Source organism: Cygnus atratus, chromosome 3, assembly GCF_013377495.2.
Source record: "Cygnus atratus isolate AKBS03 ecotype Queensland, Australia chromosome 3, CAtr_DNAZoo_HiC_assembly, whole genome shotgun sequence".
In the NCBI taxonomy this organism is placed as follows: Eukaryota; Metazoa; Chordata; class Aves; order Anseriformes; family Anatidae; genus Cygnus; species Cygnus atratus.
Window position 1 is genome coordinate 108,044,369 of NC_066364.1, and position 27,915 is coordinate 108,072,283.

General features: G+C 44.7%; 2 protein-coding genes across 3 annotated transcripts in view; one reads left to right on the top strand and one right to left on the bottom strand.

Moving 5' to 3' along the window:
* The first annotated feature begins 4,843 nt into the window (after positions 1–4,843).
* On the top strand, positions 4,844–9,075 carry MAL (mal, T cell differentiation protein). The gene is made up of 4 exons (XM_035552946.1): positions 4,844–4,930; positions 8,287–8,454; positions 8,645–8,782; positions 9,001–9,075. The coding sequence occupies exons 1-4, from the start codon at positions 4,844–4,846 to the stop codon at positions 9,073–9,075; spliced, it is 468 nt and encodes a 155-aa protein (XP_035408839.1).
* A 5,998-nt stretch (positions 9,076–15,073) lies between these two features.
* MRPS5 (mitochondrial ribosomal protein S5) overlaps positions 15,074–27,915 on the bottom strand; it is a 47,556-nt gene continuing 34,714 nt past the window's right edge. For both annotated transcript variants that reach the window (XM_035552942.1, XM_035552943.2), the window contains 6 exons: positions 27,493–27,583; positions 23,839–23,885; positions 23,179–23,236; positions 21,775–21,837; positions 17,207–17,343; positions 15,074–15,661 (listed from right to left, as the gene is read on the bottom strand). In XM_035552942.1, the coding sequence (XP_035408835.1) occupies positions 15,437–15,661; positions 17,207–17,343; positions 21,775–21,837; positions 23,179–23,236; positions 23,839–23,885; positions 27,493–27,583 (621 nt within the window). In that variant the 3' untranslated portion in view covers positions 15,074–15,436. The remainder of the gene's footprint in view (positions 15,662–17,206; positions 17,344–21,774; positions 21,838–23,178; positions 23,237–23,838; positions 23,886–27,492; positions 27,584–27,915) is intronic.

The following is a 27,915-nucleotide window of genomic DNA, read 5'->3' on the forward strand; positions in this document are numbered from 1 at the left end:
CATGGCAGGGGATTGGAGCCAGATGCTCTGTAAGGTCCCTTCCAACCCAAACCATTCCACACTTCTACGATTCCCTTTAATCTCACGGCACGCCCGCAGCCCCGCTTTAGCTGGGGTTGTACAGACAGGCAGACATAAACCTCTCCTCCTCTTGCTCATCTTCCACCTTTCTCTTCCTTTTTGTACTCTGCTCTGGCCTCCTCCCGTGTAGTCTCTGCCCGCTCTTCTGCCAGTGGAGGTGGCGGAGGTGCCGCAGGTAGCTCCTCATCAAGGCCGTGTTGTCCGTCAGGCGACAGAGGGCCTCGTGGCTGCAGCACGTGTACTCCTGGCAGTCGGTCCCCACAGAAACCAAGGCTGTCTGGACCTTCTCCTGGAAATGACAGAGCAGGGGGTACCATGAAATGAGCAGGGGCCCTGGGGGACTGAGCCCTGTCAGGATGGTCTTGGCATCTTCTCCAGAAACTCCAGCCTCACTGGCCTGCCCCAGGCAGCAGGCTGTGCTAAGAAAACCTCAGGTATTTTCTTGCTGGCGGGTTCAACCCCTGCAGGGCAGCATGTCCTCGTTTCCCCCTGCAAGGCCGAGACCAACCTCTGCCTCCTGGGGAGGTAGGAAAAGACCTGCAGAAGATGTGGAGCACCCTTTGCGTTCTGCTGAGGCTTTTTTGGTTTTTATTCCTTGGTTTAAGGGTCTCTTTGTCCCAAAGGCTTGGCAGTTCCCCGTTCCCAGTGGCCCAGCACCACCCTGCCTGTGACCACGCTCACTTACACGTCTCCTGCCGTCTCCTGACTTTGTGCCACAGCCAGGACGCAAGCAAAACCCCGCAGAAGGGCCACAGGGCTCGGCCGTAGGTGTAAAACAGCTCCAGGGAGTCCGGCGTTAGCTGCAGCTGAGCAAAGGCAGGACAAAACCAGTGCAGAGGGCAGAGCAGGTGGGAGGGCTGCAGCGCCGTGCCCCCAGGCTCTGGGTCCTGGGGGAGATCATCCCAGCTGAGCCTGCTCCAGGGGGGGCGGTCTCCGAAGCCAAAGTCAGCAGTGAGCAGAGGGGCCATGGAAAGCAGGAGGACGGCGGTGAAGGCCGGTCTGAGCATGGCTCCGCTGTCTGCCGAGGACAAGTCTCTGGGCCAGGCCTGGCTGCCGCCCTGCACCCAGGCGTGTCTCTGGGGGTTCTGCGTGGAAGGAGCTTGATGACATCGTTGGCTTGATGACATCATTGGCTCAGCGGTGACGTCATGAAGAGCTCTGTGATGTCACGGGGCCTTTCCCCGGGTCTGAGCAGCAGCATAAGGATGAGTGGCGCGAGTCCTGGCAGCTGGAGAAATGAGCTTCTAACCCTGCTGCTCCCACCACTGTCTCCTCTGTGGGTCTGTCACCCACCGGGAGAGAGTCCCAGGATCTCTGTAATGTCCCCAGGGCTCTGTGTGTGGGCGGCAATGCCTTGCCTGGTACCTGATGGTGACTCTGGTCATTAGAGGTCTTGGCGAGAGGCTGAATATCAGTCTGTACCACCTGGTGATGGCTTCTGAATTATTTAACTTCTGTGCTGCTGCAAGGAAGCAGCACAAGCCCCCGTTGAGGACGCTTTGGGGACCGGAGCACCCCATTACCAGTGAGGCTGTTTTGCCTAGCCCGTACCAGGGTAGGAGGGCCTGGAGAGGACTCTTCACTGCCCGCTGGCAGCACAGGGATCCCGGGAATATCTGCAAGGAGCCGTCGCAGAGGCGATGGGTGCAGAGGGAGCTGTTTCCAGAGCCGTGCCATGGGTGCTGTGCTGCAGAGGCAGCAGCTGGAGGGTGCTGTCGCCGCAGGAAAGGCGTGTTGTGCCCTGTGCTTGCACAGCTGATGGGGCTTCGTTTAGTAACAGGTGAAAACCAGTTGCAAAAGCGAAACCCATTGCAAATTTTGGGGTGTTTCTAGTACATCAGAAACAGGCACAGCCCGTGAGACTCGTGCTGCGGAGGGCTGGCAGAGCTTCTTTTGGGGCTGCCCTCAGCCAGGACCATGCCCTTGTTGTGATGCTGCTCTCACTCCTAAGACCAGCTCAGCTGCAAGAAGGGCTCCACACACCCTCGGGCCCAGGGCAGCCCTCCCTCTGTCACAGCAGCCCCGCACAGGGTCCCTGGGACAGATCCTGCTCCTTCTCTCCCTGGGCCCTTCCCCCTCCCCGGGAGCCTCAGGCCAAAGGAGCAGCTGACACCCATCCGCACCAGCCCTCAGCCACCGCCTCTGTGCAAAGCCCCGGGTCCCTCCCTGCTAAGGCTCTGCTGGTTGCAAACAAAGGTTTCTCAGGATGTTGCTGTTGTCATGTCAGCTCCTTCCTGTTCCCTTGGGCATCCTCGGGGTAAATGCAGCTCCTTTCCGTCGTCCAAGGTTCATACCTTATTCAATGTTGTTCGTCGGACTGGGCCAGCTCTCGCCAGCTTGTTGCCCTGGGTTCTGGTTGTGTTGTGAGGGCAGGGCTCCAGTTTCACCCTGGGTCATGAGCTGGGGCCAGTGTTACACATTTATGTATATGTCTATAAATTCCTGAAGGGAGGATGCAAGTGAAGACCGAGCCAGGCTCTTTTCAGCAGCGCTCAGTGCCAGTACAGGAGGCAATGGGCACAAACAGGAACACAGGAGGTTCCCCCTGACCATTAGGAAACGCTCCCTTCACTGTGCAGGTGATGGAGCCCTGGCACAGGCTGCCCACAGAAGCTGTGAGGGTCTCCTCCTCGGAGGTCTTCAGAACCAGCTGGATGTGGCTGTGCTCCTGGGAGCATGCTGATCTCCATGCAGAAGCCTTTTCCTTTGGGATCATGCTTGCCAAAGCTGCTGGTCCTGCTCCCCCATAACTTCTCTGGTGGGACCACTGAGTAGCAGGAACTCACTGGTGGCCAGCCTGTTGCTGGCAGTAAAGCAGGTGCTGTTCTGTCCTGCTATTTGTTGCCCAGTAGTCTGCAAGTCAGCCTTATGTGGGTCAGGCCCCTTTGGGCACCTCTGGAGCCTCTGGCATTCTCTGCCAAGGTCACAGATGCTCATAAACCATGCAGTGCTTCTAGAACATCCTATAGATGGTTGTTCAAACAGGTTGGCTACTCCAACTGGACTCAGGCACATGCCAGAGGATCCCTTCTCCTTCAGGTCATGTTCTCGTGAGTATTATGTAAAATAAAGTGGAGAGGGCATGAGATCACCCCTGTGACTCTCGCCTAAAGTGTGCACCATCTCCCTCACTTAATTTGCTTGTGGAAAGGGCTTTTCCAACCTTTCTGATCCGATAGCCTCCTCCAGCCATCCGCCCCACTCCTTCCTCCCTTTCCCACTGCCTCCCTCTCTTGCACTCACTGCCCCAAACCTCTGTGTCCTGTGGCTCAGGACAGGCGTTTATTTCCTTCATCCCTGCAGAGCTCTCAGCTTTCCCACGTGCCTGCCAACCTGCTCCAAAAGAAGCCAGAATATTGAGTTGCTTGACCATGTTGCAGAGAAGATCAAAAAAGCTGGTGAAGGGACTGGGAAACAAGACACATGAGGAGCAGCTGAGGGAACTGGAGCTGCTTAGGCTGGAGAAGAGGAGGCTGAGGGGAGCCCTCATCCCTCCCTACAACCACCTGAAAGGAGGGTGTCAGTCTCTTTTCTCAGGTGACAAGTGATAGGACATGAGACGACGGCCTCAGGTTGTGCCAGGGGAGGTTTAGGTTGCACGTTAGGAAGAACTTCTTCCTGGAGACAGTGGTCAAACATGGAATGGGTTGCCCAGGGCAATGATGAAGTCCTTGACCCTGGAGGTTTTTAACAGTTGGACTTGGCACCAAGGGACATGGTTTTTGATGGGACTCAGTAGGCCAGGTTAACTATTGGACCTGATGATCTTGAAGTCTCTTCCAACCTAGATCATTCTATAATTTTGTGGTATTAAGGCTCTGCAGCCAACCCCTCCTGCTCCAGACCCTGCATCAAAACCCTGTGCCTGGGAGCAGCTGCCGAACGCCAAGCAGCATGGACAGGCTGAAATGGGCATTTCTTCTGTGGGTCACTGGTGCACAGCAGTGGATAGGCCACGACGGCCACATTGCTCAATTTCTTGATGTTTTATGTCTTCGGCCCTGGCCTTCATAGCTGAGATTTTGCTGGGTGTCTGTGTGAACGTGTTAATAAGAAGTAAACACCCCACATAATGGGAAGGGGAAATGACTCACTCACGTGAACTCCAGGTTAAAAAAGCAAAAAAGAGGAAGACAAATAGCTTGGAAAAATCTCATTATTTTAGGCCACTTTTGTTACCTTGGCCTCTCTAGTCTCCTTCTGGGATAATGGAGGTGGTGGCCCTGCAATGTGGCTGCCCATGACTGTCCGGGGATATGTCTCCCTCCGTGGGACATCTCCCAGCCCTAACAATTGCAGGTAGCTGGCACGTCCCATCTTGCTCTGCCACCTGCCATTGTGATTTCTGCTGTGGCCAGCTCACGCGGGTGGGGGAACAAGCCGACTTTACTGTGTAAACAAAGGGGATGAGAGATGCTGCCCAGCAGGATGGGCACAGATCACCCTTGTTGCCCTTGGATGTAAACCAGTGCCACCCACCACCGCCCAAGGACTTGCCCTGAATGGTGTGTCCCTGCTTGTGCTCAAAACGCCCCAGGGCTGCCCACATCTCCTGAAAACCTCCCGTGTGGCCCCCACCAGGTGCAGAGCAATACGTGGGCACGCCTGTGACATTCACAGCTGTCTTCACCTGCCAGTGTGAAGGAGGGAGGGAAGAGCAGGAAGGAGGGGAGGGAAGGAGGAAGAGAGAGAGGGAGGGAAGGAGGCTGCATTTGGCAGCTGCCTCCAGAGTGGCTGACCGTCACTGCAGGAGAGGGTCACGATGTCCTCGGCAACTTCCACCAGCTCTTTGCCCAGCGGCCTGGCCGTCCTGACGACTTTCCCAGATGTGCTCTTCATTCCTGAATTGGTGAGTGCCGGCTTCTCCTCCAGGGAGGGCAGAAGCTGCTCGTGGGGCACCCAGCACGCTGGGTGCTGCAGGTGTCCCAGGGATGGGTCTTACCAGAAAACACATGGTCTCGGAGCCAAGCCAGGTCCCTCAGCCATAAGCTTCTGGGGGCAGCCTAAAAGAAAGCCACAAGCCTTAAACTGGGGCTATAAAATTCCCCTTCAGTCTGCAGGGGATTTCTGTGGCACCTCTGAAAACCTGTACTTTGCTGCCTAACAGATTTGCAGGGGTTGTTTGTGGGTTTAAGCCAGATAGCCAAATTGAGCAAATTAATTGTTAGATGGTTTTGAGCAATGGATGCATGCAGAAGATAAAATGCTTACCCCCCTGCTTTAGGGGTAAAAGTTAGGTAGGGTAACTGCAGCAGCAAAAAGCCTCGCTGCTGAAGCTGAGATGTTTCTGGGCTGGAAGTGCAGTGCTGGAGCCGGGCATAGGGGTGAGGGAAAGGTGGATGAGCACATGCCACTTTTTCCCACATTGTAATCTCATTGACTAGGACATTCTTAGTATCTTACAGGATTTGGCACAGGTAATTAAAGCTGTTGCTGTGAGCACTGAGTGAAAGATGGAAAGTTTCAAGGAGAAACTTTTTCCTGTGTCCTCTGCTGGTCTTCTCATGACAGTTTGAGAGGCTTTTTCCTATGCCCGAGTACTTTCATCCAGCACTGAGTGGTTTGGCCGTGCACTGTAGGACGGAGTTCAGGTTATTTCATGCCAAAAACTTCAACTTTGCCATTTGGGAACAAAGCCTTCCCTGTCCCGCAACCCAGTCCACATCCCTGGGATTTACAGCATTTACTTTATTCTCTAAGCGATAACAGACAAGCAAAGAGGAAAGAGCAGGCATTACTGATATGTGGAGAAAGACTTTCCCTCAGCTCACCCAGCTATGTTTTGAAGACTTGGTCCCCATGCCCAGGCTCTGATAACAAAGTCCAGGTTTCCTGCAGCTGCGTGGAGGAGGATGCCACATCCCTGGGGGCTTTCTGGCTGGGCAGACACTGGCTAGGCAGTCCTGGTGTTGAGCATAATGTCCACCCAGGAGTGCTTATGGAACTGGCTGTGCCTTGAGCGGTTTGCTTGCAATTCCTGTCTGCAGGGAACTTGGTGAGGCAGCTTGCTTAATGAGCCAAAAAGAAATACCCTAACCTGTGGTTTGAGGAAGGTCTGGAAATGTGCATCCTAAAGGCTCAGGCACCACCCAGCAAGGAGGAATGCAGCAGAACAGGGTTTCTCCACCGCTGGGGTGTATGACTCCAAGTCGTGCAGGTGTATTCTCTCTACTGTGTACAAAGAAGGTGGCTCCCTTGAATCGCAGCATTCAGGAAAAAGAGAAAGAGCTTCTCAATCCTCAGTGGAATTTGAGGTTATCTGCAGTGGGTTGATATGGTAACTACACAGAAAAAAAATAAATCATTTCAAAATCTTAGACAGTTGTTATAATGCCAAAAGGTCCTGCCTACAGCTCAGATGATTGCCACATCTGGCTGTTGATGAAGAACTATCATTTTATTTTGTGAGGCTGGGTTTAATTCTTGTCATCTATTTTATTTGAAGAACTTTCTGCATATCTGGACAAAATTTAGCAGTTGAGCCTATGCGGAGAAGCTGAAACAATTTGAAAACAGCTTTTTTTGTATTGTAAAAGGCTATTTAAAAGTTAAGTTTTTATCAGATTGTGGTCTCCAATGTGCTGTGGATTGTTGCTGAAAGCCTCTGATTTTTATGAGTTCACTGAACGAACAGCAGTGCCGTAAAACCAAAATCAGCAGTCAAACACGTCAAACATGCTTGCTTGAGTGAGAAATCATTCATATCCTACAGAAAGGAGACATGGGAAATGAGAAGCCTCCTGTCTCACCCTGACTGTGTTGGATTTTAAGGGAACAACTGCAAGTTTTTCTCCAGGATCTTTAGCTGCAATGCACTCAAGTTGTCAGTCATACAGGGCCTGGGTTGGTGTTCAGGTGCCAGCTGGTCTTTGGTCATTACAAGGTGCGTCAAAATAGCAGAACCATTTTCACCCAGGTACTTGTAAAGTTACAGTCACATCCTTGATCTACTGTATTGATTTGCTTAATGAAATCAGGGAAGTCATCTCTATAAACCTGGGGTGACGTGAATGATGTGTCATTGTCTGAGTGCAATAACTCTGGTGCTTCCTTTTGACCTGCAAAAATGCTTCCAAGGAAACAGAAATACCATGATTGGGATAAGTAAGTTGGTGTTGGATGCTGGCAAAGGCTGACCATCATATACGCTGGTCATCATATACTGGTCACCAGACTGATATTTCCTCTGGAGATTAACCAACAAAATCAAGAGCAACCGGTGATGAGGCATGCCCCCCCATGGCAGCAGTGCTCCCATAGAATCAGAATAATTTAGATTGGAAAAGACCCTTAAGATCATCAAGTCCAACCACCAACCTAACACTACCCAGTCCACCACTAAACCACGTCCCTAAATGCCACGTTCATGTCCCCTCACAGTATGGGTTCAGCTGAAAGGCAGTGCACAAACTAAACTTCTGCACATATTCAAGAAATATGCAGGCTGATCAGTTGCAGAGAAAACCTACTGCATGCATTTTAGTGCAGAGATGCTGCTTACAGCTCAGTCACTCCATGGCATTAGACATAACGCTGCCATCCTCTTGTGTAGGAGCCTGCTGGTGGAGAAGAGATGGAGTCAGGATATAGCTGTCCTTGTGTTCTCCAACACGAGAGTACCTTGCACAGCCCTGGTGTAGAACGACCCAAATAGCTGGAGCAACAAAGCAAACCCTGCTTCCCAGACAGTGCTCTCAGGAGTGCTTTCACAGAGCTGGGAGCCTCAGCCCTGTTTCCCCTACCACAAAGAGTAAAACTGGCTTCATTTACCTCTCTTCAACCTGTTTGTTCTCCTCTCAGGATAAAGCTTGCACAAGGCCTTCATTAAGGCTGTGGTCTTCACCACGCCATGACTGCGCTGCTTGTGTTGGTGGGCCGGGTTTGGCACAACACCTCTCAGGGAGCCACCATGCTAGGTGTGAGGCGAATGTGTCCAAGCTCCCTTCTTACCAAAAACCAGCCTTCAGAAACGGCCAGAACCAGCCTGCTCAGCACACTGAGGTGGTGAATGGCAGTGACTCCTGGAGGCAGGGGTGCGGTGAGGCTCTTTGGGGCCCAGACCGGAGGCAGATGTTCCCAGATTTGAGCAGAGGCTGGGAAGAACTCGAAGGCCTCACTATTGCTGGGTGCAGTGTCTGGGTTTTGGCCCCGTTCTGGATAAGGCAGTCATCCCACACTCACCCTTTCTCCCACTTGTGCTTGCAGATCTTTGGGGGCCTTGTCTGGATCCTCGTTGCCTCCTCAAAGGTCTCAGAGCCCATGCTGCAGGGCTGGGTGATGTTTGTCTCTGTGTTCTGCTTTGTCATGACCGCCACCCTCCTGTTCCTCTACATGTGTGGGGCGCACGGGGGCAGCAGCTCCTGGGTCACTTTGGTAAGTGGACGCAGCAAACCTCAGGGGTGATCCCTTCCTTGCTGTCACTGGTAGACAATTGTCCCCTTTTTGTCCCCCTACTGCACTCTGAATCGCAGCCTGGGGCTTGCTTGTTGTGGGTGCCTCTTGTTTTTCCCTTCCCAGCATGCTCCCTCTCTGGGAATGACAGTGTGTGATCCCTCTTTCTTAGGATGTCATCTGCCAGGAGACAGCAGCACTGTTCTACCTCAGTGCTGCTGTGTTGGAAGCCTACTACACCTATACAGTAAAGGGTTTCTTTGCCGTCCCTCAGAGGAGGTCCATCTACCAGGAGAACGTTGCTGCTGTGGTGAGTGTCTGGCAAGTGGAAGACTGTGGGGTGGCCCCAAGGGCAAATCTTGATTAGCACCAACCTTTGGGGGGGGGGGAGGAGGAAACCAGTCCCATGAATGTCTCCAAATGTGCAAAAGTCAATAAAAATATAATGCCTTACAGTGTATTTGCTCAGATCAGGAACTCATGCCGTATAATAAAAAATTAACTGGCTGATGTATTTTTCCATTGTAGGTATTTGCATTCGTAGCTACCCTGTTGTACGTGATCCATAAGATATACTCTCTCCGCCGATGGAAATCATCCTAAGTGTCTTTCCTTGCACGTTGTGTCTTGTGGTCATCCCATGAACACAAAAGTTGTCCAACGACTGCAGTTTCCAGGCTGGGTTTGGGGTTTGTTTTTTAATATATGTACTATAAACAAGCAGCTTTCTGTGGGACTGTGGCAATGAAGACCAAGAGCCTGCCAGAGAAACCTGTATCCTGGTGCATTCTATTTTCTTCATTCTCTTCCAGGTTGGGTACAGCTTGATGTTGGTAATTGGGGCCCAAGTAGAAAACATCCAGCTCAAAGCAGCTTCCCCTCAACTACACCCTTATGCCTCCAGGGTTGTTATTGCTATTGGGGGAAGCCTGAACGTCTGGCACTAAGCAGTATGAGTATGAAACCTGGCCATTTTCACTGACATCCACCTGTGTAAGCCTATTTCCCTCCCTGACGCTGCTGTGCCAAAAGAATTTTCTGTGCCATTTCTGGAAATGCCACCTCTGACTTGTGATGTGGAATGAGTGCAACTTGTCTCAGAGGCAATATGAATTCTTGCAACCCGAAGGGTACTGTCAAATTATGAGGCACAGCAGTAACCCGAGAAACTACCCCTGTCATGAATCTCCCCATGAAACACAACTTAGAAAATGTGCTGTACAGACTGCAGCAGAATTATATGGATAATTAGAAGAATGTCTCAGATAAGCAGAGGCAATCAGCTCTTGTCTTTAGTGCATGACTGTTCTCACATACACTGGCACTGTGTCACTAATAAAGATGGGTTTCCTGTGATTTTGCAACTAGACAAAGGTCATTGCCGCTAATTTCCCCCTGCAGCTGACACATACGCAGCCCTGTACACCCTCAGGAGCACTGCACCACAGCAGGGCAGTGCCCAAGGAGCAGGCACAGACCTGGACACGAATGAAGGGGCTCCTCTGGCAAAGGGAGCCTGTGGGGACATGGGCTAAATTGACTCAAGTTCATGGAATCATGGAATGGCTTGGGCCAGAACAGACTTTAAAAATCATCTGGTTCCATCCCCCTGCCATGGGCAGGGACACCTCCCACCGGACCAGGCTGCCCAAAGCCCCATCCAGCCTGGCCTTGAATACTTCCAGGGTTGGGGCATCCACTGCTTTTTGGGCAACCTGCTCGTGAACCTCACCACCCTCTGAGTAAATATTTTCTTCCTTATATCTAGCCTAAACCTACTCTCTGTCAGTTGAAACCTATTATCCCTTGTCCTAGCAACACAGGCACAAGTTAATCTCAGTGATGATGTTCACCTGAGCATGTAAATTAGAGTGTTAAGTCAAGTGAGTTAATTTAAATCCAGGCCCAAGAAGGGGTGTTTTCACATGTTACAGAGATGTGCCTAATATGCAGTGGTACCAAATTATCCCTCCCAGCTTGTGGGGGGAAATAAAAGCTTCTATTTTGAGTCTGAAGTTCCTGGGTAATAACGAGGATTGGAGAACTGACAGGAAGCAGAAGTGGACATAGAGACACCTCTGTTGTTTCAGGTCCTAGGCGGACTTTTGAGGGTTGAAGCTTTTTAATTGCAGTATGAGGGAAACATTGGATTCTTTATAGTTTATCCTTGCTGAAAACCAGCCTGACCTGTTTTGTTTGCTTTAGTGACAAAAGCAAGCTGATTACAACAGAGGTGGAAAAAGAAACCGCTTTTCATAGCAGGGAGGGAACGCACTGCTGCTGCAGACAATTGCGCTTGGTTCTGGAGGTTTATCTGCACCTGCTGAAACTTGCTTCAACATCACGTCATCACAGGGGGTGGTGGAGCCCAGATTTGCACTACCCTGCATGTAGTCACATCAAAACACAAAGATGCCTTTCTTTTTGGGGCGTATTTACAAAAGCAGGCATTCAGGGTCATGCCCTGCAGTCTGAGATGCGGCGCCCGTGTCCACCTTCTCCACCCACATGTGGTCACCATGGCTGCTCCAAACACTGCCTTCTGCTCCCCTCGCTTCCCAGTCCCTTTGCCCTGTAGCCATCCCATTTACAGCCCATGTCTTGGCACCTGGCCCTGTCCTCTCCCCAGCTCATTCTGCTATCCTGCTCTCTCTGCCGCACACCGGTTCACACCAGCTTGCACCCTGTCACCTGCCTGCCCCATTCCTTCTGGCCCCAGCTGGGCTGCTGAGCCACCTCCCTCCGAGCAGGAGCAAAACCTTCCTGTAAGCCTGGACTGGAAAAAAACAGCTGGGTGGTGCTGCCATGGGAGCTCCCACCAGCCCCAGTACCCAGTGGCTGGGCTGAGGGTGCAGGCCTGGGACTGGGAGGGAGAAACCTGGGCCAAGGCTTTGCCTAGGGAGGGCTGGGCAGGGAGAAAGGCCACCACGGGGTCACGAGCATCCAAAGGAACTGATTACGAAGCAGCGCTGTGGTTTTGAAACCCACCCAGTGCAGCCCTGGCTTTAATCCCCTGCAGCCAAATTGCTTACACATGGGACAGCACCAGAGGGTGACACGGTGAGGTGTGGCTTTGCTGCACCAGGTTGCTGAATTGCACCTCCCAGGTGAGTTACAACAACGTACACGTTCCCCGCAAGGAGGAAAGGAGAAAATTAAAATGAAAAAAGCCCTCTGAGATCTCTGTTGCCTTTCATGCCCTGCCCTCCAGTCCTCTCAATAAACCCAAGAAGTCCCCGTGTGCCTGGAAGCTGGGCAGCCCAAGGTCAGTGGCACACCTCCATGCTTCTGAAGTGAAAGATGCTGCCCACAGATCAGCGAATCTCCCAGGGCCTACAAGCACCCTTTCTGCCATGTTTGTCCCAGTTCTTATCCCAAAACAGAGCCCTGAGGACAGCACTGACCTGAGAACCTGCTGTGACCCCACTGGAAACATTGGTCGTGACAAACGTGGCAGGCTTGGACCTTGTCCAGGGCTTGTCAGGGAAATTGCTGTTCACTTCAAATCTGAGAGCAGTGAACTTGCCTTCCTAGGTCCTGCAATAGTTGTGCACCAAAAAAGGATGCATAGAGGCTTCACCCCACGCTTGCATTCCCTTTTTTGCCTTCTTGCTGCTGAGCAGGGTCTCCAAACCTGACAGGAAGCCCAGTGGGACCTGGGAGGAGGATGGTGTTATGCTGTTTGTCCTGTGGAGGCGGGAACCCTGGGGATATTTGCTGTGAGCATTTGCTTCACCCAAAAGCTGCGCCAGGCTGCTCTAGACCACAGCCAGTTGGGACTTAGAAGTCTGCATGGATGAAGATAAACTCCTATGAAACAAGTCAGGCATTTCTGGATCCCTCCGGGCTAGCACCTGATCTCCAGCATCCTCCCCCTAATGCCGTATTTCGTTTATCCTCCCATCCCTCCCCTTCAAGGATTCTCTTGAAGACACAGAGCCCATTTGAAATGCCATGAACCAGCCCTTTTTCCGAGCATTTAAAGTTCCATCACACTTAAAACCACCAGGCTTGTTGCAGCCCTGCAGCCAACACTAACATTCAGCCAGAAGCGTAACTGGAGTTTCCACCGCTGCTCTTCTCTTCCAGCTTCCTCAGCAAAACAAGGTCTGCAGGCATCTACTTTAGAGATCAGGCAACAACACTCCAGTTAAAGACAAACCAGCCTACCTGGAAGGCAGGTAAAACCTCAGCTCCTCTGATGCAAACAAGATTACGGACATATAATTCATTAACTATGTCCAGATCGTTATCTTGGTTGTTCTTGCTTAATTGAAGACTACCTTCTTAACCGTAATGTTAGCTGTTACCCAAATACCTGCATACGGGCACCTACATTACCTTGCCTCTAGGGATGCAATGAGTTAGGAGCACTTCCACATCTTCTGAATTGCAGAATTTGCTTTGTCTGAAGCAAAGATTTAATAAATAATTATGACTAAATGCATGGAAAAGTTCAGGAGTGCCTGATGTTTCTTGTTTTATAGTCAGCTCTTATCTGTGAGCGATGAGTGAACTGTGTGCTGGGTACAACATCTGTACAACCAGCTATATTATTGTGAACAAACTTGGAAAATGGGAAAGCCACAAAAGATAACGCCTGTGGAGGGATCAAAGCTCCATGCGGGTCTGTGGCAGAACCTGATCGGTGCCTCCCCCTCTCCTGAGCCAACTACGGGCCGTTACCCACCTCTGATCTTCACACCGATGGCACAGCCCCATCCTGCTCCATGGTCCCCCTCATACTAACAGAATCAAGCATTGAAACCCCATTCACTCGGAGGACAGCAATGGAAATGCCCTTGTTTCAGATTCATGGCAGAGCTCAGACATGAGTTACTGCCCTGTGGGTTTGAGGAAGGCCCTAAGCTTCCTCCAAAGCAGAGGGAAGGCCGCCAGCAGGGTTGTCAGGGAATAGTTAATGCAACCCAGGCATACCTGAGTCAGTGGGCCCTGATGGGGTGTACCAAGGAGTGCTGAGGGAGCTGGCAGCTGTCACTGTGAGGACATTCTTGATGATCTTTGATCAGTAATGGCAACTGGGAGAAGTGCCCAAAGACCGGAGGAAAACAAGCTGTTAACGTAGGGGCTAGAAGGGCAGTGAGGTGGACTGAAAACTGGCTGAATGGCTGAGCCCCAAGGGTCAATAACAGGTCCAGTCCTGTTCAGTATCTCCATTAATTACCTTTATGATGGGACAGCATACCCTCAGCGAGTTTGCAGACAACACAACTGGGAGTGGTGGATACACCAGATGGTTGTGCTGCCATCCAGAAAGACCATACAGAGAAATGCCATGGCAAGCATCTTAGAGTGGAAGGCACAGAAGCCAACTTCTGAACTGCTTTGTAGCTTGGATCACTCTAATACTTTATGATAAAACATATTTTGGGTTCAGTTCCACTGAATTCTTCTACTATGCCCAAGACAAAAACATGCAGTTGCCAGATTAAGCACCGTGACCTTCTATGTAGATGCAGTCTGTTTATCTCCTGGTGGGATTTGGGTGATGGGTCTTCCAATCAGTGAGCTGATCTAGCTTCTAGCACCTACCTCTGTGTGCTTTAATTGGAGATCTGCTGCACGAATGGGCTTACTCCATCTCTGATCAGAGGCTGGTATACATCACGGACTTTCTTTTTCTTTTAATCCCCTGATATCTGTAGCACTTTCTGAGTTCTGGATAGGGCCCAAGACTCTACTGTGCCCAGTACCAAATTGGCAGAGAACAAAGCCAAGTCCTATCCCAGCACACATGCAGAGGAGAGTACCATAAAAAAGGCTGGATTACAGGTTTTGGACTGCAGTTCCAACACCAGCCAAAACAGGAGATTGTGGGGTTGTGTGAGAAACTAAGTTGTGTTTTTGCAGAAGAGAACTAATTTTCTGTATTCAAAGGTAGCTGTGTAGTCATAACAAGGAGAAATGCTAAGTAGAAAGGTGGACAGTAGAAGGCCTCACTGTTCCAAAATAAGGTGGAAGCTTGAGTAAAACAGGATGAGCAGTGTGGGAACAGTAAAACAAAGATCACAGGTTCTCAAAACATAAGAAAGGGGGAAAAAAAGAGAAAAGGGAGAAATTAAAGGGTTGAAAAAAAGAAAAATTGTACATATATGCTATAGAGGAGCATTGAGTAGCTTGTGAACCCGTAGTACTCAGCCAATGAGGAAACAGGGGAGGTGACCAGGTGTCGGGTAATAGGGAATAAAAGGTGATGATTTGTTTACTAAAATGCTCTCCTAATTTGCAGGACCCCCACCCATTGCAACCGCGAATAAAATAGCTTCACAGAGATCCTGTCTGAAGAAAATTATTTGAGATTTTTCTCAGTTGCTTGTCCTCAGATATTTAGGCTCTGCTTCAATTGGGGAACTCCCCCACTTGCATGACCAGTATTTGCACAGATCCTGTTGTTGCCCACCATCACCTTGCCCCCCTCCTCTGAGCCACATACCTTCTACCTTCTGATTTCAGTTGCCCCACCACTCCGAACAAGCCTATGGAGAGAGATGGAGTGCACACTGACTCTCACTACTGCTGCTTGCTGCAAGGTCTCCTGGACATCAGCATTTTGCAAATAAGACACTAACCCACACCAAACTCATTCTGAGGATTCTTTATTGCTTCCACAATCTTATATTTTCAGTAGTTTCCCAAGGGTTTGTGAAGGAAAGCCCAGAATCTGTTCATGACACACCATCTTCAGGAATCAAGTAAATGCATGCTTGAAGTAAAAGTCATGTCCACTGGCTGTTTCCTCCTGAATGTCCTTAGCTGGACTGTGGTGGGAAGAGTTGTGGGAAAGCAAATGGTGTTACTGAATGGTAGCAATGGGAGCAGCAACACGAATGGTATGAGACCTACTGGTGCCCTCCTCTGAAATGTAAGCTTAGACAACCCACTCATTTGGGCTGGACTTTCATAGCTGCATCTCTGAGCAGCAGGGAAAGATGTATTGTATCTTTCACCATACTCTCTGCCTGACATTTGTCCAGGGTGATTTCTTCATTCCCTGAGCTACTTTCACCTCGCTCCACTCCAACTTAGTGTCTGGAACATCATATTCGGGCTCAGGATCCCCTCGGATGGTCCCCTCAGGCAGTGCCACAACGATGGGCAGCGGGCCCTGCTCCTCCCGGAACTCCACAACGTAGAGGTTCTTCTGGTTTGCTAACTGTTGGTGAGTTTCCTTGGGGGCAGACGAGGAGCAGGAAAGAAAAAAGATGATTAAAAGAAGTCTCCGGCTAATAAACATTAGAGGAAAGGCTGTTTTGTTTCCTGCTTCTGACTGATCCTAGTTTAAATCATCTCTAAGACAACTTCAGGAGCAATGATGCACAATATTGGTTTACTTGAGGTCAAGCTCTACACGGTATATGGGGTAGGAAAAAACCGGCATTTATTAATAAACATTTTCAGCAGTGCATAAATTAAAGGACTCACTACGCACATCCTTATGGTTTTCAGATGAGATAATAATAAGCAGCAGCGATTCTGGTAGCTAGATTGCTGATACACCAGCATTACAATGTCATCCTAGAAGAACTTGCTTCTGGAAAGGAGCTGATCAGAAGAAGTGCATCCTGCTAATAAGGATGCGCACTGGCATGTTCGTTATGTGCATTACCTGTTTTATATCTTTATATAGATATAAATTTTGCTTTGACAACAGTGAAGTGCTTGTTACTGCCCTGACAGGTAGTTTCAGCTAATAAAACCATATGAATTCACCGTTATTTTCAATACTACCCTTTCCTTGCATACAAGTTTTGTTAACACTCGGATTTTATAGAATAAAAATTTACTGGGAACAGGAAATTTTTCACACTCATGGCAGCTGAGAAATTATTATCAACTGCACATCTCCCAGATCAATGATCTATACAGCAGGTTCTTCTTCTGTTTCTTTTGTGGAAGACTTCTCAGAGACAAAGCATTGAAAATGTATGATAGAAATCCTCAAGTCTGGGTATCATCTCACACTGATAAGCATCTGTATCCATCTCAGTAGGCAAAGAAGATCAACTGCTTTTTAGTTTAGCCCTTCTGAAGGCAAACTAAAAAGCTGGCTAGAACAGGGTGACAAATTTGACAACTATAGCTCTGCAGTGGGATACTGGGACTGTAAGCAGCTAAATCCTCACTGCTACAAAGACCCTACAACCAAAGAGATAACCAGGAATTTGCAAAGGACCAACTTATCCTAAAGCTGGTGTTCAGAGGAAGTCAGATGAAATGCTGCATGCTGGATCTCTCCATCAGCTACAGACAGGGCTCAGACAGCAACATCTCCGTTGTGATCATTGAGTTTCAGGAAATGACACCACCTCCCTGATTTCCCTGATTTACTTCAGATATCTTAATTATACTAGAGACTGAAGCAGCTGTGACATTTAACCCTTTCGCAATGGAAACTTAGTATGCAGACAAACAAGCATCAGCAACCAAAGCAAAGCCACAATTTCCTCTGCCCATGCTTATTCCAATGCCACCAAAAATACCACAAATGAAGCCCAGAAATTCAGATGTGTCCTGGAGGCACTTGGCTGTGGAACACTCCTGACTGGACAACTTCATACAACTGCAGAAGAATTACTTACATGCTGATTTTGTTTGCTCTTGGGAAGAGTACTTTGTTTTAAGCCTAGAATATAACATTTGACCACAAACTATTACAATATCAATCCCATTCTGTCCTCTGACCTAATGAATAGAACAACTGAGTGTAATCTACCTGTTGTGTCAGTCCTTTGAAGAGAGCTCTGGTAATGTTAATCAAGTTTTTGGATCCAGTAACCTTAGCATACATGTCTTTAATGCCAATTAGTTTGCAGATGGTCATAATAGCTCGGTGGCAATGAAGACCATAACCTGGAGGAAAAAAAAAATAAAATTAACTTGTGATTATCTGTAAGCATGTGACTGAGCTTAGGAAAAACAGAGAGCTAGGACCTTCTCTTAGTTATGTTTATTACCTATTATATTAGGACACATAAATATACCTCAAAAATGGTAAAACCATTCTGGAAAGACCATTCTTCCCAATCTTTGCAGCCACGCTAAAATAAAGATCATGTTCTTTTTATACTAAATATATTCCACTTAACATATTGCAAAACTGAACAAAAACATCACCACCTATACACTCAAAACATAAAAAATACATCCTCAAGAACTGTTTAATACCACAGATTTGGGTATTATTTTTTAGAAGTGCCACTGGCAGTTTTAGAAGAGTCTTCTACAGACAACTTTCCCACCACCCCCATGAACATTCACCAAACAAAGGTAATTTCTTTCTCCCACTCACTTTAGTACTTCCCAAAACCGAGAAGAAAAAATCTGCAGAGAAGCAAGGCAAGAAGGTTACTTAAAAGCATATTAAAACAAATCCATTACAAGGGTTGAGGATCTAAACGAATTCCCACCAAGACTGTCTCTTCCAAGAAGCAATTCCTGCAATAGCTTCAGAACTGCTTCCTTTGCAATTCCAACTGGACAAGTGCTGGATGACAGCTTTGATAACTCCTAATGCTGGTAAACCTGACTTTAAAGTCTTGGTTCACATCTACAATATGTAAATTTAAACTGGTTTCCTATCGTGAAGTCACAGCTCAAAACAACCAGTATGCTTCAAGCACAAATTACGAAACCCAGTAACAGCGACAACTTGGATGTGTAGATGAGTGGGAGGGAGGCAAACATATCTCAAATCCACAAACACAACAGAGCTTTGCATCTCATTCGCATCTATCTCCAGTTGAGAGAGTGTTATATTAGCTCAAATGTATAATTATAGTGCATTAGCATTAACTGCAAATGGTTTCTTACACTTGCCAGACTTTAATGAAGGGGTTATTTATTGAGGCATCCAATTCTGGTCTCTTGTTCCCCAAGAGACTTGTTTCATGTGGCCTAGCTCTATTAATCTTCATAAATCGCTTTATGATAGTTCTAATGTATTTTACTTAGAAGCTAAAAAGCCAGGTTATTGATTAATCCACTCTGCAGAACAGTTTTGCTGTGGAGTAAATGAGGAAAAAAATCTATTCCAGTGCTGCATGTTCTACTGCACCAATATTGCCTTTTTTTCTTTTAACCTGTAATCGGAAAAGAAATTATAACCATCCAAAGCCATTTGTTCTGCCTTTTGAGAAAACACCATTTTCTATGCTACAATACAAAGTCAAATTTTCAACACAATTACATGTGAATGATCTCTGAAAGGCTGTTTGTCAAAGTTTCATTTTCAGTGACTTAAAGTATTTTCCTTCTGGTGTTTTGCATCGTTGCTTTTCTCCCACCTCAATTCAATCAGGTTTCTGCAGATTGTTAATGCATGAAACTCAGAAGGCAGTGAATTAGTCCATCAGTCACCGAACAAAATTTATTCTAAACACAAAAGGAAAAGATTCCAACTGAAAACTCCAACTGTGGAAACAAAAAGTTGTGCTCTGACATTTTTTAACTTGCCTCTGGCACTCCAACTGTGTTACTGTGGTTTAATTCAGTGAGGCCTATGTAAGAGAATAAGGTCATTTAGACACAACATATTTTCTCACACTGATTTTTGATACAAAGGTAGACAATCAAGCTTTTCTTGGTAGCCATTAACATGAGTTAGTGAGAAAGAGAATACCTGCTTTAAATCCACACTAAGGGACTACTCCAAGTTAAGCTCACATTCAGATGTTCATATTACAGAACTCTTTTAACTTGGATTTTCACTTGTCTAACGTCATCTTCACCATATGATGAGGCATTTCTCCATTTAGCAGGAATTAGGAGTAAAGTAAGGGATATTAAGTATAACAGTGACTTTATCTTTTCTCTGAAAACATTGGGCTTTGTAGTTATCATTTGTTGAGATTGCTGCCTGTGTCCTAAATACAGGGACAGGGAATAAACTGAATATAACAACTTGCCAGCTGAAATTGCACAAAGCAAGAGGTTCAGCATACATAACTATACAGTTGTACTGTCATCAGCAAGTAGAAGGAACCTTACAAAAGGTGGTCTATTGTGAAAACTATGAATAACTGTAATTTTTTCATACATATTAATTACAGCTACAGGGTATCAGTGCTGGGCTTCAAAACCAAAAAAGTGCACTGACAGGCTGAGGGAGTTGGGGTTGTTCAGCCTGGAGAAGAGAAGGCTCCAGGGAGATGTTATAGCAGCCTTCCAGTACCTAAAGGGGGCCTGCAAGAAAGCTGGGGAGGGACTCTTCATCAGGACATGCAGCGATGGGACAAGTGGTAATGGCTTTAAACTAAAAGATGGTAGATTTAGATTAGACATTGGGAAGAAATTCTTTACTATCAGGACGGTGAGGCACAGGCTGCCCAGAGAAGCTGTGGATGCCCCATCCCTGGAGGTGTTCAAAGCCAGGCTGGATGGGGCTTTGAGCAACCTGGTCTAGTGGAAGGTGTCCCTGCCCAGCCAAGGCAGGGGGTTGGAATTAAATAATCTTTAAGGTTGCTTCCAACCCAAACCATTCTAATTCTATGATTCTATGAAATTACTTAATTTACAACCTTGAGAGCTCCTTAAATGCAACAAGAAATGCAGAAACGCAAATAAGACAGTCTGACTCTCTACCTGTTGACTTGTAAAGATTTTCTGAAGCTCGTGCTATCACATTACTGTCACACTGATTAAAAAACCCTCATCCCAGAACTAAAATGTCATCTAATAAAAATTGTTGAAGGTTCATAGCACTTTTAGATGCTTTCAAAATACATAACTCTGAACATTAATATTATCTTCTCATATTACTAATGTGACAGTGCAGAACAATAATACCAGATACACAAAAATCAAAGGGTATGTCCAAAGTGTCAGTGCTTCAGCTTGCTCGAAAGACTACAGAATTGATAAATTAAGTAGGTGAACACAATGACAGTGATCTGACTGAAAAATTATCCTGGTTCTGACTTATTATGAGTTAATGATTAAACGATCTTGCAATTTAGGTCTCATCATAATGAATCTGAAGTGATTTACAAACAACTAGCTATGTAGTTGAATTTGTTTCCTGTTGTATATTAAAATTAGAAGACCAATTAAGGGCACTCAGCAGCAAGCTACATCTGTTTTCTATAAAATAGCTGCTTTATCCATCCTGAAAGCAAAGGTAGGCTAAGCAAGTCAGATGAAACCTTTGCACATGAAGATTTAACTCAAATATTCCTGCAAAGAAATGACCTTGTACTGCCATTACAGGTCTTCAAAACAGAAAGAACCTAGAAGGTAAAGTGGGTCACGCTGAAAACTGCAGTCCATTAGAAATAGGCTAACCTTTAGCTCCCCAAACTATTTCATATACGACTTTCTGTATTGCAGTCCTGAAGAACACAACACCAGCTTACAAGGTTGCTCTGGATGTATCCCCATCATTGTCAATGGCTGGCAAGGCATACATTGCAACAGCACCGAAGGTGAGGAAAGGGACAGTAGAAAGTAAGCAACGTCTCTTCAAAAGGTCAGCGTTAATGAAGCTATCAGACACAGCACACACCATTGAGACAATATATGGTGAGCTGTGCATCTCTTTTGACTAAAGCTTTGAGGGGGATGCAGCCATGGCCATCACTCAATTTCCTGTCTGATAATACAGCAGAACTTCCCCAGATAAAATCTCTACTGTTGCAATCAGGGTTCATTTTTTGGGAGGATGAGCAAAAGCAAGGACAGAAATCTGTCTGGGGGCAAGTACTTTTCTCATCTCTACATATTATAAATCATATTAATTTTATCATCTAGGATGGAATGAAACACTACCTATTATCATTTACCAGGAGACAGTCCTGGGAGAAAAACAAATATCTGAGCACTTGCTGTATCTTGCTTGCATGTCTAATCAGTACATTGCTTAGGGAAGCCTTGATGGAGGTGCCCATCTTCTCTTGTGCAGAACTGTTGACACCAGACACGCTGAGTTGCCATACTTTGCAACTATTGACAGTGATTTACTACCACTGTGGACTGAAAGCATTTTTTTTATTATTATTTTTTTTTAACTTCAAAGGGAAGCAGGAAGGGTGAAAGAAAGCCATGCTAAGAGCTCACACCAGTACTGGTATGAGGGAGAAACCCTGATGCACAAAAACAAAGCCATGTAGTCAACAGCCGGTATTTTTAACAAAAACCAATTGGTCATCTTCACCATTTAAGACATGGTAGACTAGCACCAAATGATACATCTCTGAAGAAAATGAACACTGCACAGGTTTAAATTCATGAAATAAATACCCGTCAGTAATTAATAGAACTTCAGAATTTCCAAGTAGTTTTAATTACCTTTGTTTTGCTTCTTCATGCGGATGGTTGTTCTTTTAAATTTCACAGTAATGTCATGGTAAACTGGAGGGAGAAGAAAAGAAAGGCATTAAGACTAAATTCTTCCCTCTAGAATAGCTTTAGCTCAGCAAACATAAGGAGTACCTTTCTTTTTTAGAACTGTGAAGAGGTAGGTAGTTTTCCTCTCCTCTGAGTTCTTTGAAAAGGAGAGTTTATCTAGGTAAAGTTCTGTAGTAGGTTAGGAATGTTTACACATCTGTGAGTACTACTTCATTATTGCATAAAAAACAAGCTACACTGGAAAAATATGAAGGGATCACATGTCTCCAATGATCCACATTCCACTAGCAATGTAATTTAACCCTTTTCCTCATATTTAGATTTTTCTAATAATTCAGCTTTTAATCTAAGATTTCCCCCTCAGACTTTGGTTTTCTTAGATTTTCTATACAGAAATTTGCCATTCTAGTCTTGCTTCTTCTCTCTGCTTCAAAAGGAACCCAAAACTCATTTCCTCTGGTGGTTGTTGTACACATCTGATTCAATGAGTTGGTCTCTGCACACTGATTTCTTGCAGTACAGTCAGGACAGCTCAGAGAAGACCTCTATGCTGAGCAGAATGGAAAGCATGGAGGAAACACTACCAGTCTCTAATCAACCCCCCAACCTATTAGTGTGAAATATTAATGGTCCTGGAATAGACTCATAACGATAACTACACTTTTTATTTGTAAGATGAAGTTCGATTATACTGAAATTTTATTTACACAGTACCTTGGTTAAATATGCGTTACTGTCTTTCATAATTTTTCCAAAAGATAACTATTTGGTATACTGGTACCACATATGACATCAGACAGACTTGCATGATATTAAATTGGACTAACAAAAAGCTACCATGGAACACACCATGGACACCTCGAGCCCACATCCTCTTCCTGGGCTTGCTACTACTGCTACACATTTTTAAAAAGCCTGAAATACTATACGTTAAGTAACCAAATTTTAAATGTGGTGGAGGCAGGAGAATAGAAGAGAGATAAATCTCTCAACTTAGTATTTTCATCTTAACAACACATTTCATCATGTACCTTCCTACAATTGTTTATACAAACCTGAGTGAAAGAAAAGAGCAAACTGTGTATTCATTGCAGGTAACTATCATTTATTTTACACAGGGATTGGCAGACTGTGTACTGCTGTCTAGTTAAAACAATCTGGGGCTAAGATTTCATACAGCATGCTAAAGAAACAAAATAATGCACAAAGAATAATAAAATGCATCAAACCAGAAATGTTTTAGTTAATATCTTTTTACACTTTTCAACTAGTTGCAACCAGTTCTTATTAGTGTATTCAGTGCTTGTTGAGAGTTAAAGAGTCAAAAAAAATCATACTACTTACTTGTGTGGTTCTGATACTGCTCTATATAATGTAAGCTGCGTATTGCTTTGTTCTTTGCCTAGCAAATAAAATAAGAGAACAGTTTTTCCTTGAACCTTTCTGCAAAGTACTTGAAATACATTATTGTTCAGTTAACTAGATAGGAAAAAAAAGCAAGCAAGAAAACCTAGGAAGCAGGTTTGTCTCATTTAATCCATTTACTTTACAGAAATGAAAATGTTCTATTTAAAGAACTGTTTTCTCCTAGTAGATTGAACATTTCAAAAGATTACTCACTATAGTAATGACTTTAACTGTGTATTTTAGCGTTGCTATTTTGGTAGCTTAGTTGAGCATTAAAACAAGCTAGATTAATGTAAATGGATAAATAATATTTTCAAGTCTAAAGGAACCTTAATAAGGTCATAATGCATGTGGAAGAGAAAAATTCCTACACACTAGCTGTGTAAGCAGATTGCATGCTTTGTAGGTAATGGAAACAAGCAAAGAGGGATAGAAAAGGGCGTAGGAAGAAAATAAAGTGTGTATTAACAGAATGTCAGTGCAGGACGACCTCATTATACGTTTCAAGATGGATAAATCACATATGTGGTCTTATTTAAGATTACTTAAAACAAATGTCAGTATAAATTATTTTGTACTTGCTTTTAATCAACATACTTTTCGTAAAGCATTCATCCTGTCACCTGCTTTCCCCAATGCAAAACCTGAAAGACAGAAAAAAGTCATTTTATTACTGAGAAGTACACTAGGCAGCACCCTGAGAAAGCAGAGGGGAAAAAAAAAAGACAAATAAGGCTTAAGTTAACTCTTTTTTGTATTTGTTCTATGTTTGTTCCAAACAACACAGAGGTGACTGCTTCATCTAACAGGGTCTTCTGTTTAAAAGGAAAGAAGGGAAGGAAGAAAAAAAGGGAAACTGACAGACATATCAAGTACATCTGTACAAATGGCAGTTCCAAGACCCCAGAAGCAAAAAAGGAGACTGGGTTTATATTAGAAAAACAGAGAATATAAAACTCAGGTTTTACAAACAGAATAGCACATTTGCAAAAAGCTCATGCCTAAAGAACAAAGGAAAAAAAAGACCGTCAGTTTCCATACTGCTACCTGATCTTCTCTGGACGCTCAGACCTACTCATATTTACCAGCTGAACTGTGGTACTGGTGGTGGTGAAGAGCTTTCACAGCAGTCTCTGACTATTTGCAGTCAGCTCAGAATGGGGCATCAACTGACTGTATGGAACAAGTAAGAGGATGTGACAGCCTTTTTTTTTTTTTAAACACTGTGGTCCAATAGTGTTAAGACAGATTGAGTTAAAATCATTTTACTTCAACAAAATAAGGCTCCATGTACTGAGTTCTCAATCACTTTCTAACTCCTGCACAAGAAAATGCAAGGAAACTGATATTCTTTTATGCATACACACACAGAGCTCATTCGTAATGTATTAACATTCTAAAATCGCACAATAGATTAGAAAATTAAAAAAAATGAGACCATGTGGGCAACTTCAATTCAAACATTTGGCACATATGGTAAGCCTTTAATGATGTGTTAATGCTCATGAAAAAAACTTTTCAAAGAAAAGGTAGGCAGAACTTTTAAGAGCAACATGTTCTGCTCGAGAGCCACGCCTTCCTCTATGTACACATTCCTTTTTTCCCCTCCAAACAGTGGTTAAAGTTCTGCCAGAGGAGCACATCTGGACTTCAGTCTTTCAAACAGATGAAGTTGTACACAACTACCCAACTGGAAATACGGTAGTCTTAATAGAGGTCTCACATCCCATCATCAGAGATATCTTGTGAGCTAATAATAAAAGGAGACTATTACATCCAAGAGGTAGATGCTCTAAATATGTATTGAAAACAGAGTTTTCTTTACTTCATATAACAATGCAAATGCAATTTCCTATACTCTGTCACCAATACTATGCATCCCATACTCCTGCCTCTTGATTGAGTATCTGCTAGCCTTTAGAAATTTCAGAAAAGTGACAAGTTTAAATACCAGTACGTTACAGAATGTCTCCTCTTGCTTTAACAATATGTAATATTGCTAAGTGTTATATATTCAGTAATATGCCACATATAAAGGCCTAGCTGTACGATTTCATTGAAGTACTAATATGTACTTGTCAGCCTCGCCTGACCTTGTGTAACTGAACTCATGAAAAAAATGTACGTACTGTATACAACATGAGTCATAAAAAACGGCCGAAACAAGAATGCAGGAGGTTAGCACTGTTAATGTGCAGTCATATCACTAGCACAAAGAACGTACATATTACAAACATCAATGTAACAATTTCTCAGGCTTAAGAGATGATGTACAATAAATGATTTTATAAGAAATAAAAAGCCAAGCCTCCCTGCACCTTGGATTTAATCCATTTGTACTACACAATATCCAAACACGTTGACCCTGCCCATCATATTAGCCATCATCATTAGACATATGCCAGACATATTAGAAGGACCTCAAAGGCACACAGATGTTTATGCAAATTTCAGTTTTTTCTTTCAGTTGCCTTTTTTTTTTTTAATAAAAAACTGTAAAGTTTATAAAGTTTGTAACCATAACACACAAGCTACTTCAGCCTTCTCTATATTGTGTTTCCCCATAAACAGTGATAACTGACTCAGCTAAACCAACGGGGATTTTTTCTTGCAACACTTTATTTTTACAGCACCCATTAAGAAGCTGCAGTAGAGTGGAATTCTTGTTCTCCTCATTTTGTAAAGACCAATTCTGACCAACTCAAAGGCTCTTCTGGCCAAGATTGTTAAGCGCTTCACTTGAAGAAAGAATTGCAATTACTTACTAGAGTACTTTCCAAACTTCCGGGGAGAGGAACGTGGCACAACATGCTGGTTCTTAGTCATCTATGTCTTTGTTGTTTGTCTTACTAACATATGAAACACTACCATGGTATCAGATGGGATCCTCTTGGAAGGGCTAATTGATCCAATTTCTATGCTGCACTGAGATGGTTTGATTGCTTCTAGAGATAGCTCGGTTAGAGCTACTGTGCAGCAGAACCGTGCTTAAATAGCACTGTCACAAGGAGAACAAAACTAAACCAAAAGCTTCTGACCAGTATTCTTTCTACAGCCTGTGCTGAGAAAGAAAAGAAAAAGGGTCTCTGTTCACAGCTTGTATTATTAGGTCTTTCATAATATCACATTTCTTTTGATTTTCCCAATTCCTTTATGCAGCAAACAGCATTTCTATGCTTAGACTTCAATTGCTTGCTGAACAGACCTTTATAAAGAATCATAATGGAAAAGCCTACAAGCAGGTCAAGCTGCAGATCACTGAAATTACTATGAGAATGGATCCAAAGGTCTCTGAGTATTCTATTTCCTTAGAAGTATAAATATAATTTTTTCTAGGAAGCCCTTAATATGTATTTTTTTTTTTGGGGGGGGGGGCAGCTGGAGGGGGGTTAGGGATTAATTTCAATAAAGTAAGAAAGCTTCCTGAGGAGGCTGAGTAAGAATGAAAGTTCTGATTTAACAGCTTAATTACAAGTTTCTGAATCAAGATAGTCCTTGCTAGCTGAGACTACCAGTAAACAAGCCCTTACTTTGTAACTAAAAGATGTAATACTTGCAAGGAATTATCCTGAGGTCTAAGGAGGAAAAAAAAAAATCAGCTACTTGAATATTAATTCTAGTTAGAAAATGTACAACCAGGAAAATGCACAATCAGTCATGGTCACTGCAAAGTGGTCACTGTTACAGCAAATGAAAATAAAACCCTAAGAGAACCCCAACAACATGAAAGTGATTTTGCAAAACTCTTCCCTGTCACTTGAGAGTAAAGAACTACACTCTGCAGCGACGTGGAATTAATGCATGGATGAACACTTTGATTTTTTTTTTTTTTTTTTAAGTATAAATAGTACCTACAGTAAAAAGAAATACCGTAGCATTTCTTTTTACTGTAGCATAGACAATCCCTTCTGGTAAGACCTACCTGTGGTTAGCCCTATCACTCTAAAGGTAAATAAAAACTGTTTTTACCATTGGATAATATATACACCAATACTAATCACATCTATTTTTCCCCAGTTACTTTTTTTTAAATACAAAAAAAAGTGTTCCAGTGAACGTATAATTTGGTTATAAAGCTTACTTTTATAGATGAGGCTTTCATAATTCTTAAAGGTATTTCAATACTGCCTTATAGAAAGAAGTTTTTTTTTTCTTAAGTGTAAAAAGTCCCTGCATATCACCACACCTCCCAGTCTTCTATTATAAGCAATGATTACTTTGGCATCTTCCACATATAGCAAAGGCACGTACCTGCAGCCCCTTTACCATTTCCAATAGCCACTAAGGCACGTATTGATTTTTTTCTGCCTTCCTTTGCCTTCATACAGAACACATTTTTCACCTGAAGAAAGAAACACAAAGCATCATGTTATGACAAAATGCAATTGTATTTATTTTTTTATTTTTTTAAAGAGAGTGAGTTTACTAAAAATGAATTAGATGAGATGTTCCAATATATACTGCCTTTGCCAGTGAGTACCATCTGCAGTGGGACACTGGCTTCAAGACATTCAATAAAGGCTGCTAAAAATCTATACTCAGACACATGAGAAGTTATTTCAGTACAGTTTCACTTAAATATTCCCTATGCTGTCTTCAGTTGTACAACACTCCAATGCCACCAGCTTCATGTGTGATTTCAATCATGATGAAAAAGCAAGAAAAAAAACAAGT